This window comes from Kogia breviceps, chromosome 6 (genome assembly GCF_026419965.1).
Source record: "Kogia breviceps isolate mKogBre1 chromosome 6, mKogBre1 haplotype 1, whole genome shotgun sequence".
NCBI lineage: Eukaryota > Metazoa > Chordata > Mammalia > Artiodactyla > Physeteridae > Kogia > Kogia breviceps.
Genome location: NC_081315.1, coordinates 120,134,603 through 120,148,563, shown reverse-complemented (window position 1 = coordinate 120,148,563; position 13,961 = coordinate 120,134,603). Strand labels below are relative to the sequence as shown.

The 13,961-nt window shown below is 42.4% G+C and overlaps 1 protein-coding gene across 1 annotated transcript in view; it reads right to left on the bottom strand.

Annotated features, from left to right (window-relative positions):
- ALPK1 (alpha kinase 1) overlaps positions 1-13,961 on the bottom strand; it is a 118,703-nt gene that overhangs the window by 17,158 nt on the left and 87,584 nt on the right. Inside the window, exons 5-6 of the mRNA XM_059066614.2 lie at positions 5,787-5,985; positions 2,037-2,096 (exon numbers count right to left, since the gene is read on the bottom strand). Coding sequence (XP_058922597.1) covers positions 2,037-2,096; positions 5,787-5,985 — 259 coding nt within the window. The remainder of the gene's footprint in view (positions 1-2,036; positions 2,097-5,786; positions 5,986-13,961) is intronic.

Below are 13,961 nucleotides of genomic sequence, written 5' to 3'. Positions count from 1 at the left end.
ATATAAATTTGGGAGACAATCTCTTCTTTGTATTTAGAATAAGGTCCATACTTCTTGCTGCAACCTATAAGGCTTCACAGGAACTGAATCCTACCTGGTCTCCACCTTTCCTCGTCACCAACTGGGCTCTGCCATGCAGCTTCATTGTGTTCCTTGTAATAGCAGCCGTCTCCTGCTTCACGGTATCTGCACTTGCCATTCCCTCTAGCTAGAGCGAGGGATTCCGCCCCTCTAGCTCCTACTTCAGGGCTCATCCTCTGTGCTATTGCCTCCGAGGTTTCCCCAGGTTAATTAACTACAGTGTCACCCCCACTGTCTTGTGGTTGCCTCATGGAGGGCGGGATCCATCCCATCCACCCAAAATTGGTTTGAATGTTGAAACTGATGACTCTACACACGCACTAAGAGTACATGAAAAGATTTAGTGCTCACATAATGAGCCTTTCTGAGGAGAGCAGGGAAGGCACCCAAGCTGGTCCGTTTGACTTAAGTGAAGGGAGTGGTGAGTAGCTTTTGTTTTTATTGTGATTACGGTGTGGGTCTGGGGTAAAGGTTCCCACAGCTAGGCCAGGGTTTACTGATAAATGAGCTTAAAAAAAAATCAGCCTGGGGGCTTCCCTGGTGGCACAGTGGTTGAGAGTCCGCCTGCCGATGCAGGGGACATGGGTTCATGACCCGGTCCGGGAAGATCACACATGCCGCGGAGCAGCTGGGCCCGTGAGCCATGGCTGCTGAGCCTGCGCGTCCGGAGCCTGTGCTCCGCAACGGAAGAGGCCACGACAGTGAGAGGCCCGCGTACCGCAAAAAAAAAAAAAAAATCAGTCTGTCCAGATGTGGGGCAAAGAGGGAAGAAGCTGGGGCCTGACAGCTGCCAGTTGCCAAACATCAAAAATAAAGTCAGACTCATTATTACATGCTGTCATTATTCTGTGTCACATCACCCTCCTTTACTTTCTCCCTAGCTTTTAATCTGTGTGTGTGTGGTGTGTGTGTGTGTGTGTGTGTGTGTGTGTGTGTGTGTGTGTGTGTGTGTGTGTGTGTGTGTGTGTGTGTGTGTGTGGTGGAGAAGATGGGAAGTATGCATATTGTAGGTTAGTGATGGTGGCCACAAATGGGGGTATGTGGTCAATACCTATATTTCAAACTGCCTCACCACTGGAAATGTCTACAAGTTTCAAGGAGCTCAGGACCTTATATCCAAGCATATTGAGCGTAAAAGTCTACTAGGAATTGTGTTCAACGTAATGGGAAACTTGTTGACTTAAGTGCCCAGAAATTCAGACAAGGTATTTGAGGCTTAAACTGTTACCCAACTATTAGGACTTGCTTCCTTTCATGCATGATTAAATATCAAAAGAAATCTATTTCAAAGTAAGTTTTCATTATAGCTCCTCTGTAGCAAAATAAAATTTATTTTCCAGACCCTTTAAATACATAAAACTGTAAGTGTATTCTCCTGAATTTACAGGCTCAATTTCCATTCACAATTCTTTTCAAAGCTGTAGCTGAGCCCTTTCTGAGGTCCAGGGAGTTACCTACCTTCACAGCGAATGTTGATTAGATAATACACTCTACAATAAAGCAGGGCGATATTAGAAGACTTGGTTGGGTTGTTTTGTTTTTAAATAGAGAAAATGGAAACATAGAGAAGTAACCTGCTTAATCAAAGCCATTTCATTCATCAGTAGCAGAGCCAGTCCTAGGTAGTTCTGGGAACGTCTAGTGTATAGTAACTACCAGGTCATTACATTTTATTTATTTATATTTATTTATTTAGGCTGTGCTGGGTCTTCATGGCAGTGCATGGGCTTCTCTAGTTGCGATGTGCGGGCTTCTCTAGTTGCGGCGTGCAGGCTCAGTTGCAGTATGAGGGATCTTAGTTCTGTGACCAGGGATCGAACCCTGGCCCACTGCATTGGGAGCGTGCAGTCATAACCATTGGACCACCAGGGAAGTCCCCATTAAGTTGTTTTTAAACTGGAACTCTGGTAGGGGTGGAGGGTGAAGGTCATTGTGAAGATATGAGAGCACCTTACCTGTTGCTCCATTGTTGCTTATTAGACTGCTCAGGATATACTCTGCTTTTAAAAGTTTCCCTGAAAAGAAGCAACACATAATTAGTTCTGAACATGTGCTTTAAATACTGCTGTTCATGCTCTAAGGTTAACACATTATAACGGGGAAACATTCTATTTTAAATTTTAAAATCAGTAGCTACATCATACACAAAAGTGAAAAAGAGGACGAAGTTTTCAGGAACTGGTAAGGTGGGAAGTGGTACAGTATCTGAAATTGCAATTAGATTCATATACATGTACATACATATACACACACATATTCATTCATATGAATGAATAATCCATTCATATAGAGTAAGCCTTGAGAAGTAAAGGCAAACCTTTGTCAAAGGCTGTGTCTCCTTTTTGTGAAAACTATGCCTCCAGAAGTGGAGGAGAGTTGTCCGTGAATAGGTCTATTTACAGAATTATCAGGAAGGAATTTTTTTAGGGGGTGGGTAGAGAGGTTCTTTGTAAACTTTTCATTTATTTCATTAACACCACGTAGGAGGGGCCTACACTATGGATGGCTGTTTTTCTGTAAGGAGGAAACTCAATCATTCATCCTTTTATCCATTTCTGCTCCTAGGTGCCTCTAAGCCCCATATGACCTGGCCCCTGGGACTTCTTTGACCTTTTCTCTTAGCATTCTTTCCCTCACCCTCACTCCTTCTACTTTGGTTACAGTGGCCTCCTGACTGTTTCTTGAATCTGCCAGGCTTGCTCCCATGTCAGGGTTTTTGTACTTATTTTAGTCTGGAATGCGTTTATGCCAGATATCTCCAAGGCCTGCTCCCTTCTCCTTCAGGTCTTTGCTCAAATGTCACTTCACTGTCTCATAAGGCCTTCCCTGACCACCCTATTTCAAAGTGCAGATACAGACATATACCTGACTGTGGTAGACTGTGATCCAAAGGAGGTCACAACAATATCTTCTATCCCACATGCTCTTCAGCAACGTGACCTTGCCATTCCTCCATCAAGAAGTGGAATCTGTTTTCCTTCTCCTTGAGCCTGAACTGGCCCTGTGACCTGTTGTGACCAATCGATGTGGCAGAAGTGACACTGTGTACCTTTCTGGTCAGGACATTAAGAGATGCCTCTGGAGTGTGGATGTTTCTCTACAGCATAATTTTGTACTTGATCTTCTAGGTCCCAGAAATTTCAGTCCTGAATTATTTTTTTCTTAATTACTTGGTGGGTGATTCACTCTCTTGTGGGTAAATTCAGACTCCACACAGACATTTGGCACAGACTTGGGGTTTTCATTTCTTTACAGAGATTTTTTTTGGCCTCCACCTCAGAGCTTGGGCAGAGAATAAGCTTCCTCATCACCTCTCTGGGTGGGCTGGTAGAGCAGTTCAGTCCCATTTCATAGCTGTGCAAACCTTTAAGGATTCCAGCTTTATGCAAATATTTCACTCCACGTAGGCCCAAGGCCCTGTCTCGTCCCTGCACAGGAATTAAAGTGGCAATCCCTTCCCCTAAGACTATATCCAAGTGTAAATCTCTTTGGCTATAGTGTCAGGAGCAGTAGTCCACTATTCTGATTTTGAATGTCTTCTATGGTTCAGGTACTTTAAAAATATTTAATTCACGACATTTATGTAATGGGAGAAGATTCCGCACTTGCTCAATCCTCCACGCTGATGGAACTGGAAGTCTGACTCTTTGTTTTTAACTGTGGCTTGAAAGGTTTTGTCTCCTAATTTCAGGCAGGAGTGAGCTGGGCAGGCCCAGGGCATCTTCTCTTGCCTCTGAAATCGCACGACATTGAATGCCTGGACCTTTGGAATGGGTTTTGAGTGGGTACCAGGATGGTCTGGGTCAAAGGGGAAAACAGGAAGACTGTGCTGTCCCTTCATATTATCTTTATTGCTTTTCCTTACCCCTTATAACATCGTACACACCTCTCCTTTCTCTATCCCAGGATTCCCAAATGCTGGGGATTGAGACCCCTTTTCACTGTACCTTGTTCTCTTTCCAGGACACCACCCCTGCCTTAAGTCCCCCTTCCTGTCTGAGAACCCCAGTGTAGGTAGAGCCTCAAGAGATGTTTGGGGGCAGAAGTTTACAGATAAGCACTTTAACTCTGAGGCTGTGTCTGTTTTCTTGTGGCATTTCTGGTAGTATCTCTGAGGAAAAGACAACGCCAACTGTTGCAGAATAAGATCTAGGACTTTTACCTTAGACATGGGATGTGCGGGCAGAGGAGCGTACTGCTCATGATGGTATCAAGGCTTAATTGTCATCAGAAGAAAAAGTCTATACCACCTCAGTTAGAGGCATGAGAGGAACAATCAACCAAACAAGTAAGTGAAAAGATTATTTGGTTGTGCAAAGCAAAGCTATCAACATGACTACTTACCACTTGACCTTGATTTCCATGTCACACTATAGCAAATCTGTAAATCTGTGTATCATGAAACATGCCTCAGTAACTGTTCCGAGTTCTGTTTGATGAGAACCAACATCAGTTTGCCCACGCACGCCCGGCCCTCAACTTACGGTTCCCCTAACAGAATGCTCTGCTCACACATTACTGCACCTGATGCCATTCAGAAGGCGCATTAGTGGTCAGGTTTTTCTCATCCCCTCAACATGATAAACCCCAAACATTATAAAATGTCCCAAATCACGGACATTTGAAATAAGAATTTTTTCCTAAGTTCAACTCTGTTGATGCAATTACTTTAGAAAAGTAAATAATAAGATACGGGTACAATTTATGCACAGCTGCAAGAGAGTGAATTAACTTGGGCTCGTGAAAAGTTAACGTCCACAAGCCCATGTCTCTCATGTCCTTTTATCTCTGTCCCTCTCCGTACTCAGCAACTGTCCCATTCAGTATAGTTAGTACGGTTCCTTCTCAAAGGAAATGAAGTAGTTAAAAGATATTTTAACTTCTTCAAGGCCAGAGTTATTAAAACAATAGCAATAGCTAAACCCAATTTAAAAAATGAGCCAGTCCTGTTTCTGGGAGAGGCAACTTGCATTCTATTTTCATCCTTTATCCTTTCACTCTTGGAAAAGAGAACAGCAGGCTACAGGTTTCTAAACCTCATGGTTATCAGTAATTTAAATAATTCAAGAATTCCATGAAAGTGAACTTTGCTGTAACACATAGCAGGCCCCTCTCCCCTCCAGTCCCCCTCTACATTACAGCCTAAGTTAGAATGTCAGCCTCATTTTTCATTTTATTCAAAGTGACAGAAGGAAAAAAAGATACTTTAAGGCCTAATCAGGTACTGTACCGGTGTTCCGTGTGATGGAAAAATATCTCAAATTACTTCAGTGGGTTTGTCAGGTCTATTGTTAGCATAGTCAAGTGGCCCTACAGAAAGGAGACTGGAGAGCTAAGAGAAAATAGTAGAATTCTAATCTGATTTTTAAAGGCTGCTGGTCAGAAGTATAGCAATTCAGATACCCCTGTTTGAAAGCAGCAGGACAGATTTGTTAGACGACAAAAGCTCCAATTAGTATTTTCCACCCCCTTTCACAATTTTCTCTATTGCTTTTGGCTCTGAAATCCTTTATGCCAGGGCCTTTGTGCTGGTTAGAGGCAGGGGGAAGGGCAAGGCGGCGGGCTGGCGGGAGCGCCGGCGGCTACAAAAGAAGGCCCGAGGGCCCCGGTGCCTGCCGTCCCCGCGGAAGTCAAGGAGCCCCGAGGAAGGTGAGCCCCAGAGGGGACGACTCCGGGACGAGGAGTGCCAGCAGGAGGGAGCCTACCTGAGTGCATCGAGATTCGGGCTTGGCGAATAACCACCTGCGGGGCGATCGGCGTTGCTGGCTGCAGCTTGTGCAGCCCTTTGGCGACCTGCAGGAGTTCGCCCGAGACGTCGAGCCCGTACAGGAACCGGTCGCTCAGGAACACAATGGCAGCGGCAGTGGCACACTCCCGGGCGAGGATGGAGGCTTTCAGGGACGCCTGAATGAAAAGAAATAAAGTTGGGCAGAACGGAAGGCAGTCTTGGGACCAGTAGTCTTCTAGGTATTATTATCAAAACAAGAACAACAACAAAACTTAGAGCTAGGAGAGGAAACAGTACACTACTGAACAAAAAGATAATAATAATGATAATGATAATAATGATAATGAAAAGCCCAATTCATTTTGTGGGATAAAATATTTCTTTCATTCCATTTTCCCTATTACATTTCTAATATTATACACGTAATAAATGCATATTTCTTGTTATGAAAAAATTCAAACACCAAGTAAAAATTAAAAGCGCCCCTTTGTTTTTTTCTGACTCCTTACCTTATTTTTTCCCTTCCTGCCACAAATTTCATTCTCATTCTTCCTGATAATGGTTTCCCAGAGATCCTTCCAGAACTTCCTTTCCTCTACCCTTTTCTGTTTATTTAGACATTGATTCTTTGTCCTACCTTGCCTTCTCTCTCTCTCCTCATTTTCTCCCTCTATTTTTTTCTTTTTTCTCTTTCTTTTCCTTTCTTTCTTTCTCCCTCCCTCTCTTTCTTTTCCTTTCTTTCTTTCCTCCCTCCCTTCCTTCCTTCCTCTCTCTCCCTCCCTCCTCCTTCCTTCCTTCCTTCCTCCCTCCATCCCTTCCTAAATGACATTACACTAGACATATTGTTTGCTACTTGACATTTTTGTCATCATAACATCTAGAACTTGCCATGTCAGTTCATAATATTCTGCTTCATTTATTGCCTCTATTTTAATTAAAAAGAAATATAGACTTCTAGGCACTATTTTATATTTATTTTATATGACTATGTTTAGTTAATGAATAAAATAAGAAAAGAAACAGACATGAAATGAACGTATAACATAAACAGTGAGAAGTAGAGATAAATGAGGCAAACTTTTATGAAAAAAACATCTTTTGGCCTCTTAAGGTATTATACAAAAGACATTGAAAGTCATGCAGCTGTTAGCGTAAATGAGTTTACCACCCACTAGTACTTTCTCCATTTGCTAAACTATATCAAGCAGAGTTTTTTCTGGGCATGTTAGCTCACGTATGAAGCCTAGAAAAGCACTATTAAGCATTGCCCATTCTCCTACCACAATCTTATCATACAAGCATTGCTTTCTTCACCACATAAGTATTAACACTTATTGGGCAAAACCAGGTGCCAGGCACAGTGCTAAGAGCTTTATATGTATGAATTTATTCAATCCTCACAACAATCCTAAGAGGTAGGTTCTATTTATTCAAAGGTCAAAACCAATATTTTAATCATCCAATTGAATCACTCCTCCCACTCTTACTCCTAGAAACCTATTTCTTTTCATTTATACCTTGCCTACAGAGAATCAGCACAATAATCCTTCTCTTTTCAAACTGATGCTTTCTTAATTTGTTGAGGGTTTTAACCTATCCCCGTGTTTTTAAAGTTTGAAAAGTGGTAATGTGCTCTTGTATTTACCCTTTTGTCCTTAGTTGATCACTACTGAAACTGTGATAGTGATGCCAGTTGTTAGGGGAATACCTCTTCTCTCCTTTTGAGGTTTCCTTCCACGTGAAGGGAGCTCAAGTACTGTAGCACTCCTGGCCTCTCTACTCCTTTACCCACTCTGTCCCAGGAGAGGTGGACTACACTGATTAGAAAATCTGGGAAGAAGAAACTGGGCATGCATGGCTTAGCTCCTCTCTTTTTTCTTCTGGGCACGAGTTGTCTGAAGGAAACAGGGATTCTTCTCTGCTCTTCTACATCAGAAAGCCACCCTATATGGGGTGTTCTGCTTGGCCCAGTAATTTCTGTGACTGAATGAGAAAGTCAACATAATTCTGGGGTTCATCTAGCAGACCCCCTTGTTCTAATACCAAGCTATATCTTTCAATTTAGCCTTTGTCAGAATTAAAGGTAATATTTAATCTCTTGTCTGCCTAACTCTTTTCTTTTATATCTTAGTTTGTTCCAGGAAGGGAAGAGAGGTGTTAGTTACCCCAACATTAATCACTGCCTGACATACCGTAACCCTTTCTAAGGGAAACTGCTCTGCCCACAGCCACTGCCTTCGAAGCAGCAATGTATTTTGCTATTTGACCTTGATCCCCTCTCCTCATTTTACCACCAGCTCAAGGCTAACCTAAGAGTACCCACCTGACACTTGGCCCATGACTCTGTGGCCTGGCTTGAAAAATGAACTTATTGATCTGAACTAAGAAGGATAGAATTTTCCAGTTGTTGCAGGATGGGAAGAAGCAGAGAGTAGAGTGTAGCTAAGCTACATTTATAGACGACACCAGAGTGAAAATCCAAGAATGTGACTCCAAAGCCACCTTTTCGCAAGTGCTGTTCTTAGAGTCACAGGTTTCCTTTATTGCTCCATGTGTATCTTCATAACAATGTACGCTCTATTTTATGAGTTTGCTTGTGTGAGCCTCTGTTTCACCCAACCAAAACAGCCTAACTAAAACTGAAATGCTCAAAACTGCAATTGAGGTCTGTCAAATAAACTATCAATCTGAAAACCACAAGTTTTAAAATGAGAACATGTCAGTCATTTGATATTCATGAAATGTAAACTTAAAGATGGAATAGGAAATTGATGATTTTATGTATGCCCAGCTCTGTTTAATAAGGACAGTCTCTGATCAAGAGTCCTTTCTATGCTAGCTACACATAAATATAGCCCTTTGGTTTGCAACCTCAGCTGCTACCTGTAGAACTTGCAGCTTCTGCCACTGCCAGGCTCCCTTAAACCTTTCTTTGAAACAGCATCTCTATTCCTGTCACCCTGCTCATGACTATGTACCCTGTGGAGGGTACTCAGCAAGCCACAGTGAGTCCCCTCTCTTTGAGGTGCATGCTTCATGTTTAGTTCTATTCTCCATTCTCACAGGTGCCTCACTTCAGTTTGGGGGTAACTGAGTACCTACAAGGGATGCAATGTTTAGAGGCTGGTCTATTCTCTAGGGCTGATTCTCCACCCTTTCCTCCCTGATAATAATGGTTTCCATCTTTGTAGTACCATCTAGTTTATGAAAAACGTTCACACAGATTAACTCATTTAAATCTATAGTAACTACAAAATCTAAGTAAGATAAGGAAACCGCAGTTGAGAAGTTGACTTTCCAAAGTTACAGGTCAAAAGGGTCAGGGTGAGGCAGGAAGGAACTCGGCTCTTTTTTTTTCTTTTCTTTTCTATTGTGGTAAAAAGCACAGAACATAAAATTTGCCATCTCAGCTTTTTTTAAAGAATGGCGTTCAGTAGTGTTAGGTATAGTCACATTATTGTGAATTAGATCTTCAGAACTTTTTCATCTTGCAAATATGAAACTTGATACAACAACCCTTTCTCCCTTCTCCCTAGCCCCTGGTAACCACAATTTTACTTTCTGTTTCTATGAATTTGACTATTCTAGGTACCTCATCTTGTCTTTCTGTGACTGGCTTACTTGACTTAGCATAAAGTCCTTAAGGTTCACCTGTGTTGTAGCATGTGACAAAATTTCCTTCCTTTTAAATGATGAATAATATTCCACTGTATGTATATACCAACTTTTGTATGGATGAATCTATATCCATTCATCTGTCAATGGACTTTTGGGTTGCTTCCACCACTTAGCTATTGTGAACAGTGCTGCTGTGAACATGGGTGTGCAAATATCTCTTTGAGGCCCTGCTTTCAATTCTTTGAGATATATACCTAGAAATAGGATTGCTGGATTAAATGGTAGTTATATTTTTAATTTTTTGAGGAACCACCATACTGTTTTCCATAGAGTTTACACCATTTTACAATACCACCAACAGTGCACAGAGTTTCAATTTCTTTACATCCTCAGCTAATACTTGAGGAACCCAAGTCTCCCAGGGGTCAGTTTTTCTTCTGCCTTCCACCTGTGTCTGATGAAGGTGATTTTGAGCAGGGCCTAATCTGGGCGCAGGAATCTGGGTCTTTGTAGCTAGGGCTGAACTCACCACTCACTGAGTCCAAACAGTGGTTCTAAGGGAACCTGTATCCCTTATTATGATAAAAAAATTCTAAGAAAAAAAAAACAGGGACAAATAAAAACAAATCCCAATTGAAAAGAGTGTTCTTGTTATGTGTTTAAAAATAAGAGAAAGCAAAGAAAACTTTCCAGGAGATGGCCTTTAATTTCAGCATTTTGAAATTCTCTAGTGAAAGTTGGTACCACAAGACCAAGTGATAATTTGGTGATTAGCTGGGGATTTCTCCAACTGGAAATTTCTTACACAGAGCTGAAAGGATGCTCTACAAGTCTAGTGAGGTGGTCTTCCCAAGTTGAGGAGATGGAGCTTCTAGGAGTCTGTAGAGGCTAAGGTGGCCAGAGTTCACAGAGCAGAGAACCAGGAGAGAGCTGCACAAAGCAGGAAGTCCAGAGATCTGCAGAGGGTCCCCTCTGAGTCTCCAGCAGAACACTACTGATCAGCTCATGTATGAAAAGACACCACCTAAGGCCGGGGAAAGAACCACCTGAAAGGAGCAGAGGAAACAATCCCCAAGCCTCATGTAGTTTGTGTTTCTACCAGCCACAGTAGGAAATCATGTCATTCACAGGGCAGGGGGTAGAATATTCATTCAGAAGGGTATTGCTTCAGTAGTGAGACAAAATTAACCTCAGAGGAAGAGGGCTCTTGGCCCACTCTGAAAGTTTAGAAGCAAGCACGGCATGGATCAAACTATTTCCTAACTTGACTGAATTCCAGAACAAGGTTCAAGAATATTTATAGGCATCCAAATTATCTGCCATATTATAAGGTAAAATTTATCATGTTTGGCATCCAGTCAAAAACTACCAGGCCTGAAAGAAGCCTATACTAAAAAGAAGTCAATAGAAATTGAACCCTGAATGACAGTTTTAACTGTATTTTATAAGTTCAAGAAGGTAGGGTAAAAATTAGGTGGGATGAGGGAAATGGGAGATATAAAAAATGATCCAAATTAAACTTCTAGAGATAAAAAAATGTCTGAGATGAAACCACAGGTATCTGGATTGTGTCCAAGGTCCTCCATTTGCTTGCCACGGCCAGTCACTAAACCTCTCCTAGTCTCAATTTCCTCATCTGTGAAATGTGGATAGTACCTATTTTCAGTGCTGCTTTAGGATTAGAGGAAATGTGGGTCAAATGTCCAGCACAGAGCCTGGCACATTGTGGGTGCTTAATAAACGAAGAGGAACACTACGAAAAAAAACAGGAAAAAAGAATTCCGTTCACGTGCTCCCATTCTCCTGTATGACAAAATAACAACAAGCAAAGACAGGTTCCTAAAAGAAATGTCGTGGAATTTTCAACAGAGTAAAAAGGAAATAACAGATCATGCGTATAACATCTCTAAGGTTTATCTCAGAAAATGGTGAAACCTCTCATTTAATTTCTTCTCTTCACTAAGTCTAAGGACTGATGTTACTGAAAGCTGAGAAAAAAAAAAAGAAAAGGAAAATGAGCAGGCTCTATGGCAATTGGTGAAGGAAAGCTGGTTCTTGAAAGGGAGGCTTCTTAGCATGCACGTGTGAGCTGCTTTTGGCTGTCGCCAATGGAGGAATCCCTCCCGAGCACCTGTAAAGGATGCCACAAACACCCCATTCTGCATCCTGCGTGAACACGCCATATATTTGAGCAGAGAACATTCCCTCATCTTTTTTTCCCCCTTCTACTCTTAATAGTTTGGAGCACAAAGCCTGAGAGAGGGTGACCTGCTAGACAAAGGCCCTTTGAGTTCCTTGGAAAAGTAGAGTTGGAGGAGGATGGAAGGAATCCAAGTGGCCCTATTATTTCCACTTGCACTAATTAGACATTTTTCTGTCAGCTATTGAGCACTGCTGAGAGGCCAAACTCACTGAATTCATTTCTAAAGTGTTTACAGAAGTTTGCATCTGTTTGTGTCTCTTCAGGAGGAAAATAAGCACTTCAATAGCATTGTGGAAAATCTAAACGAAGCATCCTATTCTGGAGGACCTGGCATCCCCACAGCTGCATAATTTGACTCTGTTCAGGGCCCGAACCTCTCGCATCTCTCTCCAAAACCTAACGACGCAAAGTGAAGAGAAGTCAACTCAGGGGAATGTTTTCTTTCTTGTCATTGTCTTTCCTCTCCCTCTTTTGAAACGGTGGCCTGCTGTGCACTACATACAGATTTAGGTGGGTATCATTCTTGCAGCCCCTCTCTCGTGTTTCTACCAGCACTCTGAGAAATTAATACCCACTTTCATTTGTTGCCAAGTGGGGGGATAGTAAATTCCTCAGCAGCAAAGCAGAATACATCACCATCCTGGGAATCTCCCCCAAATGTACACCGGGAGAGCACTCTGACTTCAGAAAGGGAGGAATGAAAGGAGGCCCGAGTGTGTGGTAGGGAAGGACGCTAAAGAGAAAGTTTCCCTACATGGTAAAATGTTCCTGGGTTATGCACAATTAGATTAACATGAAAGAGAGACCCTTTCCCTCCCCCACTCCCCCCAAAAGAAAAAAAAACGACACAAAAACCCTAACCCACTGACTACGTGGCAGTGCCTTTGAAATGCATATTGGTCTACATGGTATTTGATTCAGGATTCTTTTTGTTTGGGTTTTTAGACCCACGACTGACCTGCCATCACAGAGGGCTCAAAAATATAATCTTTTAAGATGGTGTCAGAGTAACAGAATTTTAGTGATGGGACCAACATAGGATAACTCAAGACAAAAAAAAAAAAGGAATTCTATTTTATTATCTTTCCTCAGAGGCTGACTTAGGAAGCTTGTCCCAATAGCCACTGAATTGTGGCTTTTCTTCCTGAATGAACCTGTTTAAATAAAAATATATGGATACAGATAAGGGAGTGTGTACGCTGGAGCTCTAAAGAGACAGGCTCACAAGTGTGCACACACACACACCACAGTTTTTTCACATCTGTTTTCAGGATGGGAAATATGGGGTCCTAATTGAGTTGATGGCACAAAGGGAACTTCATGGAGAGGAAGCTGAGTCAGGTGGTAAAGGAATTAAACTCCACAATGAGATTTCAATACGCAGATGATTGAAAAAATGCGAAAGAGCCTTTTCTAAGGGCTTTTACTGAACAGCAGCAGGAAAAGTGTGTGCTGTTTTCATGGGTCCTGGCATTAGTGCTAGCCCCTCCCAACGCTGAGCATCAAGTTTGGGTCCCAGCTATGGGTTCAAAGCCACGATGTGTTCACAGCAATGACAATGGCAGCTGTTCTCAAGGGGGGCTGGGTGAGGGGATGCAGAACAGAAGCCATCTGGCATTGCAATTGGCAGGCGCAGTGTAAGGGGAAATTATTGCTGCATAGCAAATTGGGAGATAGGAAAAAGACAGGGGAAAGGGAGGGGGGAAGTGTCCTGAGGTGAGGAATTAGCAGAATAAACAAATGAAAAGTGACTGACGCCTGCATAGTTATATATCAACAATAAAGCAGAGTAAGAGTCAACTGATCAAACTGGACTACCCAAGGTCAAGGGAAGACCAAGCACAGCATGTACCACGTTTGTCCTCCCACCAAAACGTGAGGTGGAGGAGGAGAGGAAAAAACCTGAACTTTCTTACAGTTTATGTTCAGGGTCTGTTAACATTTCACCAATCTTTCCTTCATTTTACCAGTGGGGCATGCAGATTCAAGCACTTTCCAGAAATAGTTATAACCTTTTTCTCAATCTCAATACGTAAAGATAATATTTTGGATCATCTATCCCTACTTTCTTACCCTCCCTCTCTCAAATCTACTGTGAATGGAGTTGGGCTGTCTGTTAAAAGAACAAGAAAGCAATATCAAAACAGAGACCACCTAACCAGGATCCTGGTGAACCTCAAAGCCCCTGGATACTGTGAACCTGCGTGTCTTACCTTTCTTCTGGACGCCAGGTTGCTACAGCCACCACGGTGATCTCAGCATCCACACTGATGACTCACCCAGCACACTGGTCTCTTTTGCCATGGCCTCCTTATCTCCAAGGATCTTGTT